Source organism: Chinchilla lanigera, unplaced genomic scaffold (assembly GCF_000276665.1).
Source record: "Chinchilla lanigera isolate Chin_1 unplaced genomic scaffold, ChiLan1.0 scaffold00091, whole genome shotgun sequence".
Taxonomy (NCBI): domain Eukaryota; kingdom Metazoa; phylum Chordata; class Mammalia; order Rodentia; family Chinchillidae; genus Chinchilla; species Chinchilla lanigera.
The window spans coordinates 5,986,986-6,003,026 of NW_004955492.1; the positions used below are offsets into that span (position 1 = coordinate 5,986,986).

Below are 16,041 nucleotides of genomic sequence, written 5' to 3' on the forward strand. Positions count from 1 at the left end.
ATTACTCACCTTCCTATAGCATCAGCGGAGATTTACTTCTTATACTAACTCCACTTTACAGAAATGTCTTCCAAAAACCCAGTGGTCAAATTCTCACCACAGAACACAACTTCTCAGTGCACAGGTAAACCAAACAACATTCTAAATAAGATTCTTCCTTATAATTTTTATTGCCGTATTCAATTCCTGTGACTCGGAGTCCTTCAATTTAATGAATTTAGCAGGGTAATTACCGTGCTTATTAAGTACTAATCATCTTTATTAACACATTTTTCCTTATGGTATATAAGAGAACTATTACAAATTAGTGTTACAATCATCAGGAGTAGATCAAAGCCATGGAACAAACAGACCAGCTATAAAAAAGTTTATTAAAAAATAGACAATGTATGTAAACATCTTTCCCACAGACTTCATAATACAGCGTGTCAGGCCCATACCTCCAGGCTGTGCAGGGAAGCACCTTAGTTGTTCAGGGACAGCAATCAGCATCATTGATCTTTTGGTGATCTATTAAGTCTACATGAAAATAAACAAATAGATTCTAGTAAGTGGGTTAACACACATAAAAAACCACAAGTGTCCAAGTATCACAGCAATAAACGACTATCAGCAAGACCATGTGAGAGTGAGTCTTCATACTGCACTTAGCTGAGTGAGAAAGCTTCATTTCTAACCTCATCATAATGTAAGAGCTGACCTGGAGGTGGGACAGAGAGGAGAGGGACAGGATAGATGGACACCATGTCCACTTATACTCAAGCATCGCACACATCCAAACTTCACATGCACACCCATCACACCCCTACTCTTATCATACACACACATATAAACCTAACATTACCCACACCCAACACACACACACACACACACACACACACACACACACACGGGATGTCCTTGTGGAGAACGGAGGACAGATACCACACCTTTTCTCTGATACATGGTTATTTGGGACATGAATCTACTTTGTTTTTAGCTGGAAGCTACACCCTCCAAATGACTCTGTGTAAAGCAACCAACCAGACGTCAAATATGATGAAGCTTTTAGGAAACCAAATCCTTACTATTTAGTTTAATAACGACTCAAAAGTGAAGCCAAATTATACAACAAACAAGAATATCACAAAACATGATAAGTACTCAAGTTTTTGCGGCAAGAATCTGAAATGCAGGGTTGTTTCCTTACGGCTACTGTGCTATATGAGTGCTGTCCCTACAGGCCCACGGACACCTCTTTGTGGTGACTAAAATATCCCGACACTTGATTTAATCTACCTTCAATTTCTGCAACTGCAATTGGGTAAACCTTAACTAAGTTATAATTTTAAATGAAATAGCAAGAACTGTAACTTAGCTCTTCACGGCATGGAACATTTTAAGTATTTATTGTCTGCATTTGGAATAACCATCCTAGTGACAGAAGGGAAACACAGCAGATAAGAAACCCAGGCAAAATCCCCAAGCTCTTGCAGAACATTCGCTGTCCTAATAATACAGCAGTCTATTTGTATGATTATCGAAGTGACCCATCAATACCTTTAACTCATTTAAAATCCTCATCTGATATTCCAAGACACATTTTACAAACTCAATTCTGGAAATAACTTGTAACACAGATTATTTCCACCATAACTGCTTATTGCAATAGATGTCTAACATCCACAATTAAACGAAATGTAAAGTAATAGCAAGAAGAATTTAAATTCTAACAATTGTAATTCCTTGAGTTGGCAGTGTTAGAATAACTGTGTACACAAATACAGAAAAGTAAAATTACATGATGTGAATGTTTATAATACAAGGTATCTGTGAACATGGGCATGTGCAATTTATCACACACAAGATGCACAAGATATTGAGAATGAAGCATTTTTCATATACAAGCCAAGTCAACAGAGGCTTCTCTGCAGGAACACCGGCACCCCGAGGCTCACCCGGGATGCAGTAGTCCTGACCACAGTTAATCACTGATCTCTAGCATCCATCTTAGAGTTCTAATGGACAAAATGTTTGGCAGTTACAATCAGCGAGACTTTCATAAGTTACCTTCAGTAGAATTTCTCAAAGTGAAATATCATTGTATAACTGAGGTGAGAATTGGACATATTTATGCATCAGAAGTCCACAGCGGAGGACTTTTAAACAGCACTCTGCATCTGTTCTAACCAACAGATTTTTAAATAAATATATCTTTTCCTACATCACATTATCATTGCCAAGAAACCAATAGTTATTTCTTGGCTTTCTGTGGCACAGATTAAAAACAAGTTGAAGGAAAAAAAAAAAGAGAAGGATCCAAGCAAGCAAGACAACTGTCTTCAACACTTTACTGTGCGCTCACGGGTGGAGGGGACATGAAAACTAACAAGGCCTTAAGACAATGCTTAAAAGAAGGGAAATGAAATGTGCGATGTACATGAACCAATCCCCTACAGTGGATGTAATCATTATGTACTGCGAACATGTAGTAATAAAAGTTGAAGAAAAAAAGTGCTTAAGGAGATTTTACCCAGCACGGTTCTACCTGTGGCATGTTTTTTGGTTTACACTTCTGTGTATTTCAAATTACTAGGTAGGAGCCAGGGGACAGGATACGGACAGCTAACAGCAGTCATGTGCCCCTCTGGAGTTGGCATCTAGTCCTAATGGAGTCACTTGATGGCAGCTTTTCAACACACAGCAAGAGAACACGCCTCAAAGGCACAGTGGCTGCATTTGTTCACCTAAACCAAGAATGCTTCAGCAGCAAAGGCACTTAAGTCAGAAACTCTTTCTCCAGGACATAGATGGACGGCTGGTGAGCTGGGCTTTTCATCCTGCACAGAGGCCCAGCGCAGTCTTGGCTTTGCCCATCCACACTGGCACCCGCTGAGGAAGGCGCCTGGGTACCCAGGACACAGGCAGGGCCTGGCCCTGTGCGGCCCCCGCCACAGGCTGCCCGGGCAGGCTGGGACTGTGCCCTGCGTGGGACGGCCCTTGGCATGTCTGACGGACTTCTCTGGGAGACCAACCCAGGCTGCAGCAGGACTGTGACAGCCCCATTCAGTTCAGCAGAGACCTGGCTCGGCGGGTCACTGTGAGGGCCAGGTGAGGCAGGAGGTGGCAGTGCAGAGGCTCCAGGGGCACCTGCCAGGAGAGAGCCACAACAGGACAAGGCACCATTAGAAGAACCATGACTTCTGAAACCATGACCTCAGGAAAAGCAACTGAGATGACACCTCAAGTGGATGAACCCTTTAAAGTAAACCTCAACAGGGAAGCGCTGATGCCATCTCTATGGCCACTCGGGTGGCAGTCTTCCCTAGTGGAGAAGGAAGGCCAGGTCAGAGGTGTCTCCACCCGCAGGAGTTACATCTGTCAGTGGAGCCAGATAACTTTCAGAGTACACAGGCCCATAAGCATTACAAGTGTTCTGCAAGCAGGGCGGATTTCAAAGTGGAATAAATTCAGGACTTTTGGAAGTGATGGTTCACATTGTTAAACTTGAGATCAGGATTCAAAAAAAATGATGAGAAGAGGAAAGAGGTCAGGTTTTTACATGCCACCTCTTCTCTTGTTTATACAGAAGAGTCGACTTATCACACTTTCGCAGGGAATTACCTAGTAACAGACAAAAAGAATGCTGTTTATGGGGTTATTGTGCTACAAGATTCCTCTTTCTGCAGTTATAAATGACCAGTACTCTACTGACTGACAAAGGGGTAACAAACCGTTTATCTAAATACAGTAAGTAATAATCTAGTATTTAGAAATGAAGTAGAATAAATAATAAAAGAAGTTTCAGTTTTAATAAAGCTATATAACTGACCTTCTTATAGCATTTTCAATTTATGTGTAAAAGGCTTTTTTTCATATATTTTACCTCGTTTAATGCTCATGAGAAGCATACGAGGTTATTGTCATTATCTTCATATATAAAAGAAATATTAACCATTGCTCAGAGTACTACTTGATTTTTGTCATAATTCTAGTAACAGTACAGATCAGCTAAGCACATTATCAGATATGCATATTAATACGATTATCATCCCAATTTTACAGAGTACACTGAGACAGAGTTGGTGCAAGGTCAAGGTCACACAGCAAACTTGAGCCCAGACAGCTTCCCTGCTGCTACCTGTGACCCTTTGATGACCGCAGCAGCATTCAAATGAGCAAGCAGGTTATATAATTCTGCAGGATTACCCGTTCACCAGATGAACCACTGAAACTTGAACCTTGGTCCTGTCGCTGCAAATCAACTGTTCCTCTTAAGCAGCCATAGTGTCTCTTCTGAGACCAGACTGAAGAGCCACACACAGTTCAGAAATGTGACAGTGACTACCGCTCTGCGTGTAACAACATGATCTGATCATGTGATCACTGAAGTGTAGAAATGGGAAGATGGCTCCCCTATAACGAAGGGGGAGATCCTAGATACAAATCCTGCCACCACTGCCTGCTAACTGTGAGATCCTGGGTAAGTCACTAATTTTTCACGAGTTCTACTCCTGCTTTTGCACCTAGGTGCATGCAGTACATGTGTAATAAAGTTTCCATAAAGATAAAGACAGACCATTTATATGAGTGCTTTTATCATCTACAAAGTGCTACCAGCGAGCACACATGGCTTTCAAGCCTTGTTCAACGAACTAGAAAAACCTATTAGAACACCTCACTTGTTTTTCTTTTTGAGCTTCCATACCTGCACACTAAACTCATGGGACTGTACAATGTGCTATGCATCAGAAGGGTGATTCCTGCTGTCCTGGGCTGAACTGTGCTCCCCCAACCCACGCACTGGATCCCTGACCCCTGGCACCTCAGAATGCGACATCAGAATGTTCAGATCATGACAGATGTCATGAAATTAAAACAGAGTTATCGGGTGGTCCTCATCTGGGGTGACAAGGGTCCTTATGAGAAGAGGGGATCAAGACAGACACACATAGAGGGAAGACCACATGAGGATACAGGGAAAGGCCTCACAGGAAAGTAGCCCTGCCTGCAACTCAACTTTGCACTTCCAGCCTCTAGGACTGTGAGAAAATAAGGTTCTGCTGCTTAAACTGCTTTGCTCCAGAGCCCAGCACACCGAGATGCTTGCTAACCTCCATCCAGGCTTCAGGAGACAGGGTGTGGAGGGGAAGCGTAGGCCAACTTGAGGTCCAACCCTCCCACTAAATACCAGTTGGAATCTGGATCTATGACTTGCGTTCTGTGACCAAGGGTCGGGGCCAGTTATTCTCCACACACTCTTTATCCTTATCATGCTATTATGCACCAAAGTTACTGACATTTCATTATAGTTTTTCCAGAATCTGAGTTATAATTTAAGATCAAAGAAAAGAAAAATATAAAACTCAAAGGTCCATGTGTACAGCAATAAGTTATTAAATATAATCACTAGGGAAAGGAGACCACACAGCCCAGATCTCTACAGTTGTGGTGTGCACTTTCCCCCACTAACTACTAATGTAACCTACGTGGAGTCGGAGAAGGATTTCCATCTGATGAGGTCTGTCTGTGATGTGAGGCTCTGTCTTTTGGGGAAGTATAAGGCACATTCCCATCACGTGTCTGCCCCGGATAGGAGGGACACAGGCTTCCCAATACTCTGCAATCAGTCTCAAGTCTTGGCCCCAGGGCCAGTTCTCTGCTGCTTTCTGGACAAGTCGGACAGAAATCCAGGTTGGGTATCTCAGGGTCATGAGGAATCTGGGTGTTGCCCTTGGCTGGCTTGTCCCCATTCATTTGTGATAAGCACCTCACGGAGAGGCTTGTGGTGCTGCTGGGGTCCCTGCCTGCGGACAGCAGCACAGGGGATGGTCTGGAGGCCTGCGGGAGGACCCCATCTTGGATCTTCACGCCCTCCTTGGGTGGCAGTTCTTCCACAGCCTCTGCTCTGCCAAGCCCCCTGACATCAAGTCCCAGTGCCACCGACGCCAGCAGCACCGCACACCCATACAGAGCTGATTCCGTTTTCTTCCTGTGGGGTCCACTGGGGCTGGTTGCAGGCATCCCCCGAGGGAGCGCCACAGCAGAGCTCAATGTGGGTCCCTCTTCCCAGCCCTCAGCCTCCCCCAGGTTCTGTCTCTGACCATCTTTGCAGAGAGGTAGATCAGTGTAGGCCTGACCAGGTAACTTCATTTGCTTTGGTTTTCTGTGTTCTCCTTCAGCAACGTGTTTTGGCTCTTCGCTAGATCCTAAAGAAAGGTATAAATACAAACACTGTGGTCTCATTTCATGGTCAAAAAATCGTTTAAATTATATTGTAAAATAACTAAAGTCTCATGAATATTTTAAATCAAAGCACATAGAGTCCCTTCATCTTGGCAAATAATTCACCCAGGAAGACTCTGAGGGACAAGTCTCCAAGACCCTACAACTCAGCTCCCCACAGACAAACCTGCGAGGAATTCGGATGTTTCCTATCTTTCAAGAAGCTGTTCCTCATCAGCCTCAGTAACAGAAATGATTGGGAACAAAACCATCAATGTCTAAAAATGCACACACACAACATAGTGAGTATGTCACACTGAATAAATCCAACAAACATATTTTGCTAAAAACAGTTTGAACTTAATTTTATCACAGCATCAAATGACCACTTTAAACTGTCCAGTATAAAGACTATCGTTGAGGTTTCCTAATAAATTCCCATCTCTTTGAACTCAGGTCACCAAACAGCAATGCTGTTTTTTTGTTTTGTTTTGTTTTTTGTTTTTGTTTTTTTTCCGGTACTGGGAATCAAACTCATGACCTTGCGCTTGCCAGGCAGGCGTTGTGCCACTGAGCTAAATTCCCAGCCCCTTAAATAGCAATGTTGTATGAGCCCCACCTCCTCTCAGCAGAGTGCTTAGGGAGCGCGTGTTTTCACGTTTGCTCTCTCCTGCACTACAGTTACTTGACTGTACATAATACTATCTTTTCTGTTAAAAATTAGAAATTACAAATTCCCAAAAAACCACATGGAGCCCAATCATGTTCTGCCATGAAAGACTGAATGGAAAACAACTTTTGGGCTTAAACGTAAGAACCTCTAAACAGCCTCCCTTCTTTCGCTCCTATAAGGATCACTGGAGACTGTGACATGAAAGCCTCAGATTATGCGGATGCGAAGTTGATCACCAGCACATTCTTCCTGATGTTCACTTACCTGGCTGGTCCACAAAGAGGGAGGCCAAGGGTGTGGTTTTCTGGCTTTTTATTAGGACAGCTGACCAAGGGCTGTTGCCATCAGAGAGAGGCCTCACCCTACAAGAGAAAGACGTTTGTTTTCATAAAGCAGAATCACATGACTTACAAACTGGGTTTTGGTGGACACAAGGCAAAAATATTTTTGAAGGTATAAAAAGAAGACACCTGTACTCTTGAGTTTTGAAGAGCTAACAAAGTATAAATAAAACCTTAAAACAAGGCAATAAGAGGTCAGAGAAACTGTTTACTTAACTAAATAATCATTTATTGCAGTTCCTACAACAAACTCATCCTTGGAAATTAAAGTGACACTCAGGAGCTGCTGTACCGATCTAGAGGTCTGGCCAGTATGACAGCAGCCCAGGTACCACGTGGTCAGAGTGGGCACCGGACACCACTGGCCCTCACACGCACCTCTCTCTGCCATCCGTTCTTTCTTTCACTTGAATTGAGCTTGGTCCCCATGTACAACCTTTTTTCTTGAAATTCCTTTTCACATCTTCAAATTCTTCTTGCCGGAAGACCATGTTCCTTCCCCAGGTTTTATTGTTTTCATCAGATGTCACTAGGCGGAAAACATCATCGTCAGCCAACATCAGCACCGTTAAAAAGGGGACACGAGAGGGAGGGCCTGTGCACCCTGTACCCTGCGAGGCTGAGGCAAGAGGACCTTTAAGTTCAAGCCCAGCCCGGCCACTTAGTGACTCAGCGAGACCCTGTCTCAAATATAAAAAATAAGGAAAAAAAGAGGCGAGGCCGATATGAAGTCTTTGCAATCCCCAGACCCACAAAAAACCAAAGCGACATCAATGGAGTTAGCAGGAGGCCGCCTATCTGGAAATGTGAAAACAGTGAAGAACTCATTCATTTCCTTTATCCTCGGAAAATTTCTTTTTCTAATGATAAAAACAAGCAGAGTAGAAGGAATTAAAAGAAAATACATAAATTTAAGGAAAATTAGCAACAAAGGACTGATTACTTATTTACTTACCACTCTTTGAAAGAAAAATATTTTCCTGATAACTGGGGGGAAAAGGAGCTAAACTGAATAATGAACTTAATACTCTTCACTGTTTAGCCAAACCAATTAACGTTTGGGACTGAAGGAACAGCTATACTTTTAAGATTGTCATGTAAGCTAACTTCTCATTAGTTGCCCTGTTGTCATATAGTTTAATTACTGTTGTTGCCCTTTTAAAATCTGAAAGTATCTAAGGTTCTCATCACCTGCCTTTTCCCCCTCCTCATGAGTTATTCTTATGTCTGGTGTGCACACTTTGGGAGCACACATGTGGTCCGGCGAAGTAACAGGACAAATGACAGCAACCGTAATCGTCCACATACTCAGAGCACCTCCTGCATGCAGATACCATTCTGAATGCTCTAGAACACTCCATGTAATTCTGAGCCAACTCACAGAAATGGAGTCAGAGGTGTGATGAGGTTAAGGATTTGTCCCAAGTCACAGGGGCAGCCACAGTGGCATTCAACTTCTGACAGCACATTCCAGAGTCCATGCTCACCTGCCCTCTATCCTGACCACCATGACAACAACAGGGTCCCTGTGGAGCCATGGCCGGGGGACCCCAAGTCCAAACCACAAGCAGCTTTGGCACACTCGCAGCAGGACGAAGATGCCCAGGATCCGGTGAGAGGACCTCAGCCCACAGCCCTGCACGTAGGGCCTGTTCTTTTAGGAACACTGGGAGAACGTGTTTGCTGTTACTTTGGAGACTGATCAACCAGGATGCTCCTCTCTGAGCTTCACTTCAGGATGGGAAGTGATTTATCTGATCCCCAAAGTATGTGCTTTGGCCTGTGAAAGTCTTGGGACGAGTCAGGCCTGCTCAGCACCACCTCTCCACTTCTGTGCGGTTGTAGTTCCTGAACACAGAACTTGAAGACAGAGAGTGAGGAGAGAAATGCCAGGTCAAGGTGGAGGGGATGGTTCACTATCTGCTCCTCCCCAGACTGAGGCCCTGATGCCTTCCCCTTCCTTCAATCAGGCCCTTAGTCTGCCGAGGCAAAGGCCTGGCACAAAGAGCTGTACGCAAAGTGACAAATGAACTATGTGGGAGACTGTGTCTGGGACCTTGAAAAAAGTAAGTCTCTGCTGGTACCAAGCTTTTCATTGCCAAAAAACACAAACCAAACCAAAACAGAGGAAAAGAAAGAAAGAAGAAAACCCAGGGGGCTGGGGATATAGCTCAGTGGCACAAGTCCCTGCCTGGCAAGTGCAAGGTCCTGTGTTCGATTCCCGGTACCAAAAAAAAAACAAAACAAAAAGCCGGATGTGGTGGCGCACCCCTGTAATCCCAGCACTCGGGAGGCTGAGGCAGGAGGATCGTTGCAAGTTCGAGACCAGCCTGGGCTACAAAGTGAGCTCAAAGCCAGCCTGAACTGCATAGCGAGACCCTGTCTCAAAAAGACAAAAAAAAAGAAAGAAAAGCCAGGTGTGGTGCTGCACACCCATGTTCCTTGCACTCCGGGTGGCTGAGGTAGGAGGACTGTCAAGTTTGAGCCCAACCTGGTGAGACCCTATTAACAAATAAGGGGGTTGGGACCTGGGGATATAGTTCAGAACAAAGGCCCTGGGTTCAATCCTCAGTATCTTCCCTTTAGTGCATAAACATTTCTGTTCTCCAAATAAGGATAATAAGCAGTTTGGTACAGGAAGGAAAGGTCTTAAATGACTTAATACGGTAATTTACTTGTATCAATCACATTCTTTTCTTGCTTAGCCTTCTTTAGTATTCTACATAGACGTAACCCTTGAAAAAGATCAGTAATTTTATTTTGTCCTACTACACTCTGATTTGGGATCTAACTGAACCTTAGCCGTGTAAAGTTGCCTATACGGGAGCTGCATACCGTGTCTCCTCCAGGCAAATGCCCTCTCTGAAACCAAAATACCAGGTAGTGCTTTGAAGGATTAGTTTGGTCACACCCAAAGTAGATTACAGTTTAATCTCAACAAGTAAAACACTTTTTTCCTCACAAAAAAAGGTAGTCAAGTGGAAGCAACCCTGAGTTTCTCATTTCACTTTTCAAAATATCCATATGTAAGGGACCCATGGGACAATCCACTGAAGTTATTCTGCAGGCCAGCAGTTAACAGAAGATCTCAGAAAGCCATCCTTCGCCTGCCATCCAGGAGTCTGCTCACGGCACCCACTGCAGAATCTAAGGATCACGTATGAGTAAGAGCATAAGGAAACTGGCCTAAGGATACCAAATTTTCTTTTCCAAACTGTTGCCACACTTGTTCAATGTCACATACTCACTGACTGCTGTGAAAACATGCCCCTCAGTTTGAATCCAAGACAACAAAATGAGTGGAGTCCAGAGAGGACACTCACACTGAATGGCCCGGAGGCGGGGAAGCATGGTGGGGCTGCTGGGCGGGCTGGAGCTCCTGCTGTCCCAACTCCTGCGCCTGTCCAAGCTGGGGGAGGCCTGCACAGTGATCTTGTGCTGGAAGTCTGTGGGATACAGCAAAAAGAACAGCTACAGCATTACATGACTTCATGTTACTCCATCACCCTGTGCCAGGCACAGAGCAACAAAAGCCAATACTGCCTGAAAATATTCCAGAGTCAGTTTCTGACTTTGGTTTCTTGTTTCCCTTCAATTCAGGATTCAAGTCAAGAGATAGTAATTCAGAGGTTACTGTTAGGTACAATGAGACACACATAAGCAGAAGTACGAAATCTTCCCAGTTTCACGTAGAACTCACGGTCTTCTGGGATCGGTTACCTGCACTCAGTCGGAGGCACTCAAACACAAAATGAAAACAGGAGGCCCTGAGTCCATCAATAAAGAACTATTGCCCTCCAGCTTGCAAGGAAGTGCTCTGAGCCTGCCACAACCCTGCTACACAGAGCAACAATAGTTCACGGCACCATGGTAATGAGACAGAAAAGGTACGTTCAACATATTTTGTGGCCAATGCATTCAATAAATGAGAGCTACGAGGTGTGATCAAACAATATGGTGAAAGTTTAAATGAAAAAAATTACTACAGTAAAAGATACATTGCCATAAATCCCCTGGAAATGCTCCCCCTCACTTCAAACCCTTATCCCATCATTCTTGCCACGTTCTAAAGCAATTCTGGGTATCTCAATTCTTGAGTATTTTTCCCAGGTGTGATTAAAAATACAGTGAATGCTGCTGCTGGGTGCCGTCCAACAGAAAGGCAAGCTTATAAAAGTATCACAGTAGGTCCTCATGCACTTTATTTGCAGGATCTGGCAAAGGGTGACTTCTAGCTCTTTCCCACAGTAAAATGATCAGGCAACATACATGTTTTGAGCTGATTTAGAACATCAGGGAATTGTAAAACACACCTAAAAATACTCCTGAAAATGGACTTCCAGAATTGCTTTAGAAGGTGGCAAGAACGGGGCTGGGGATTTAGCTCAGCAGCACAGTGCCTGCCTGGCAAGCGTGAGGTCGTGAGTTCGATTCCTGGTACCGGGAAAAGAAAAAAAAAAGAAAGTGGCAAGAACAATGAGAGAAACGTGTCTGAAAACAGGGTGAGAATTTTGAGGGGGATTAATGGTGATGTGTATTTACTGCAATACATTTTAAAATGTAAATATTTACTGTACTGTTTAATCACATTTCATATTGTAACCTAACTAGAATGTGGCAGAGATAAGCCATGACCATGGGCGCACATGGAAGAGAGGAACACTGCCAGAGAGCAGTCTTTAAGGGGTCAGAAAATTAATGGAAATTTGGACACAGGTAAAAGAAATCACCAGGTTTCCTTCAACACAGTGCTGGGCTTCAGCTGACTGATTTCCTGATTAACTGAACTACGTGTACAACTTAGTAGGGGCAGAGGTTAATTTGACGATTTTGTCTGGTAATGTAAATTATTTCTGTCTGGCAAGAAAGACAATCCCATAAATTATAATTTACTGCTGCATTGGGCAATACGTGGGTTTATTTTTAACCTTAAAATCTAATCCTGACATTCCTTTATTAAACTGCCCATAAAGAACTAACTTCTTAAATTCTCATTTGAACCATTTCTATCTAGTTATCTATCACCAGTTAATGAATAAAATGAATAAAATCTTTGAGACATATTTACTTCATGTTTCCAAGAGAGCTGTAATTTACCTTTTTTGGAGATTATACTTTAAGGACCTTTATTGAACCATCTGTGTTTGAGATGAAGAAGAGATAGAATTTGGTAGGCAAGACATCTGTGCAATAATTCATGCTAGAAACCTGAACAAAAAAATTTTGATAATATCTTCTTCCTAGTCTCACATGTCCATTAAACAAACTGTCTTGCAAATTCAGGGTTATACCTTTTTCTTCTAGAAGCACAGTTGATATTTTAGATATCAGAGTTAGCAAACTTGGATTTGAATCTCAGTTACTAGCCATGTGAATCTGAGAAAACAGTCTTAGTACATGCACCTACAGAAATGGAAAAATCCAATTATTCCTACTTTACAAAACTGCTATGAACAATTAAAACAAGGATAAAATGTCCTTAGCACAGGGCTTAGGATACAATGAGTAATCGTTAATGTTAGTATCTTTTTGTTCTCCTGAGCCTCTCAGCCTTGGCCATCACAATACCCATATCCCTTCCCACGTTCACCTTCGGCCCTCAAATCTACCTCTCCGTTGCCACATGCACTTTCTAAAATGCACAACAACCATGGCAACCACCTGCCTAAAACCTTTCAAAAGCACCTCATGACATCTGTAATCCCAGCAGCCTGAGAAGCTGAGGCAGGAGGGTCTCCATGTTTAAGTCCAGCTTGGGCAATGCTGCTACCTCAGTACAGAAAAAAAAAAATGGCTGGGGATTAGCTCAGTACAGTGGCCCTCGGTTCAATCCCAGTAATAAAAGAAAGCAAGGAAGAAAAAGGAAAAAGAAAGCAAAGGGTCTCTCATGATTCCTAAGCTACATATTAAAATGGGAACAAACCCTAGGACCCCTGCAGGCTCTGAAGTCTGGGTCCGTCTTGCTTGCTGGGTCCCCCTTGCTTCATTTTCCTCTCTCACACCCTGCTGCACCAGGGGCCAGCAGGCTTCTGAGCTAAGGATGGAACCCAGGTCCCCATGTGTGCTGGGAAGCCCTCTCCTCCCCCGACCCACACCCCTACCCCCTAGCACTACATTTTAGGCTTTGTCAGCCACTGGGTCTTTGCTGAAACTACCCAGCCCTGTGAAGCAGCAAGAAAGCAGCCCAGATAATACACCCATGCCAGCGTGCCAGGACAGCTTTATGGAGAGTCAAACTTAAAGTTCACACACTATCAGGTACCACAAGATGTACTGCTTACAACTTTTTTCAAGCCTTTAGAGATACCCGGTCCATGCTGAGCTCCCGGGCTGTGGAAAGCAGGCATGGGCTGAGTGTGACCTGTGGGCTGCACTCTTAAGACTCTGGTTGGCCCACACAGGTCTCTTTCAATTCTTTCAAGAGACCGAGCTTCCTTCACACACACTCTACCTATTTTCTTCCTTCACCTTGTGTTTGGCAAATTCTTACATTAAGTCATAATTTAAATGTCACTTCTTGGAAAACCCACTATTATCCCCACTAACCACTGTCACATGACTTGTCCGACACAGCAGTTAATAACCACAGCAAGTAAATAAGCATCTGTATAATTATTGGCGGAGGTCTGCCCCTCTCCCAATACTGCACAAGCTCTGTGCGGCAGAGACCCCTCCAGTGTCTGGCCCAGCTGTGCTGCTCTCCAGGGGGTTGGGGCCTTGCACATAACAGGTGATCCAAAAACTCTGCTCCTGGAATATCTTCTCTGTTATAACTACAAATAGGGTAAGTCCAGGAACCACATTTATTTTATCAGAACCCTTGTTCGGTACAGGGTATATCTTCAAGTATTTGTTGTGTGAAAAAGTTATGTAAAGTCTGTCAACAGGACCAAATTGGTACTTACAATTAACTATAACACACATGGCGGGTAGAGGAGGTCCGGAGATGAGGCAGATGGAAATAAAGGACCACACAGGAGCCTGCCCCTCCACGCTATGGAGTTAGAAATTAGGAAGGACTCGAGCGGGGGCAGAGCCATCTAAGCGAAGGGAAGAACAGACACAGGAAAACAGTTCAGAAGGATGAACGGCAGACTGCACTTGGGGGAGCAACAGTGAAAGGGAAAATAGGGAACTAGGTTGGACTGAACTGATTTTACAAAGGCTCAGGTGGCCCTTGAACTGTCACATGCTAAGGAGGCATTGCTCCATGAACTCAGAGGTGGGCCTGGAGCCAGTGTTTAAGGACACGTTACCTGGGTCACGTGGTGGGACAGAGACAGTAGGCAGAGGTAAGGGTGCTGAGGCCAGTGAGCAGCAGGGACAAGGCTGGAGGTCCCAGCACCACAGGCTCAGCGAGCTTCTGGAAACATCTGATATGAGCACTTACAATGCAAGTGCTCTTGATGGCTCCAAACACACAGATTTTATTGTAAACATCCTTGTCCTTGGAGCAGGGTGGTGGAGGACCACCTGGGTGACTTTCCTTGAAAGAAGAGCAATTGTCTCTATTGTGGCTAAACCTGGCCTTATTTCCGTATATTGATATGTGCAGATCTGGCTAAGTTTTGTCTTTATCCCCTCAGCTGGCTTCAAGCAAATCAAACGGGTCTAGCCGAGGTGCTGATGTGTAGTCCTTAAAGCAATGCCACAGGTCAGTGAAGCCCCGCCTAGAGCTCCCAAGTAACACGTGTGAGCTAGGCTGAGAGAAGCCATGCTGTCCGCTGAGAATGAGCCTCAAGAAAAGAGGCTACGACTTCTCAGGGCTTACAAATGACACATCAGAACAAACACAGACCCTAAAACAGTAGATAGTGCCCCAGTCTGTGATATGCAGATTACTCTTTCTGCATATCTCTCTCTCTGCATATTGCAGAGGTGATTTCAGGCCTCCCACCTAGCCCAGCTCACAGCGCTCACCTCCTTCCCACCACTCTCCCAGTCACTCATCCCCGAGCCACTGCCCTCTTCCTGCATTAATAAAACCTGGGTTCAGCCCTGGATCGAGGCCTAGGCTCCAGTCAGCCATTATTTTGGCTGGACTTAGGACCCCTGTGGCTCCCACCACCTTAGATATATTATTTGTGACATATATTTTATGTCTTTATTTGTAGCATGGGTTACATTGGAAGTGAAATTAATTCACTAGCATTCCAATAACTTTCCCTTGGGATTACAAATAAAAGCTTCACGGAACCGTGATGAGGTCCAAGAAAGGCTTTCTATACAGGGTGAAGCAGAGTCTGTCCCGGTTATGTACTTGGAAAATTTACCACTGAACTGCCCGGTGCCTGTGGCAGCTGCTCAGCTTCCTCTGGACTCGCTAGGGCGGGTTCTCAGGGTTATATGCTCATGGCCACTGCTGTGTGGCAAGGTCTGGGGAAGCCACTGCGTGCTTTGGTCGGTTACACTGACATCTCTTCACATAGTTCATGTGGCCTCCAAGGGAACAATCGCTTTTCCATAAAAGCAGCCCCGTCCTCTAGACAATGCTCACAAGGTATCTGCTCTCTCTCTTGCTGCACACGCACTCAGGCACACATGCCACATGGGGCGACACCCATGGACGGCCATCTCCGAAGGCTCTGGGCCTTCTGAAGGAGCTGAGATCACAACGCACCACCAGTTCCCACAGGGTCCAAAACATCTCTGCATTGCTTTTACAAGTCCTAAGAACACAACTTCAAAATAAACACAGCCCAGAGGGAATGATCCAAAGAGGTCCTAGCGGGGCTGGGGATTTAGCTCAGCGGCAAAAGCGCCTGCCTGGCAAGCGCAAGGTCGTGAGTTCGGTTCCCGGTACCGGAGAAAAACCAAAAAAAA

The 16,041-nt window shown here is 44.5% G+C and overlaps 1 protein-coding gene across 1 annotated transcript in view; it reads right to left on the reverse strand.

The window, feature by feature from the left end:
• Positions 1 to 352: 352 nt before the first annotated feature.
• LOC102030204 (mitogen-activated protein kinase kinase kinase MLK4) overlaps positions 353 to 16,041 on the reverse strand; it is a 41,986-nt gene continuing 26,297 nt past the window's right edge. Inside the window, exons 6-10 of the mRNA XM_005404962.2 lie at positions 10,542 to 10,664; positions 7,597 to 7,747; positions 7,142 to 7,239; positions 5,469 to 6,188; positions 353 to 3,129 (exon numbers count right to left, since the gene is read on the reverse strand). Of these exons, the coding sequence (XP_005405019.1) occupies positions 2,759 to 3,129; positions 5,469 to 6,188; positions 7,142 to 7,239; positions 7,597 to 7,747; positions 10,542 to 10,664 (1,463 nt within the window). The 3' untranslated portion in view covers positions 353 to 2,758. The remainder of the gene's footprint in view (positions 3,130 to 5,468; positions 6,189 to 7,141; positions 7,240 to 7,596; positions 7,748 to 10,541; positions 10,665 to 16,041) is intronic.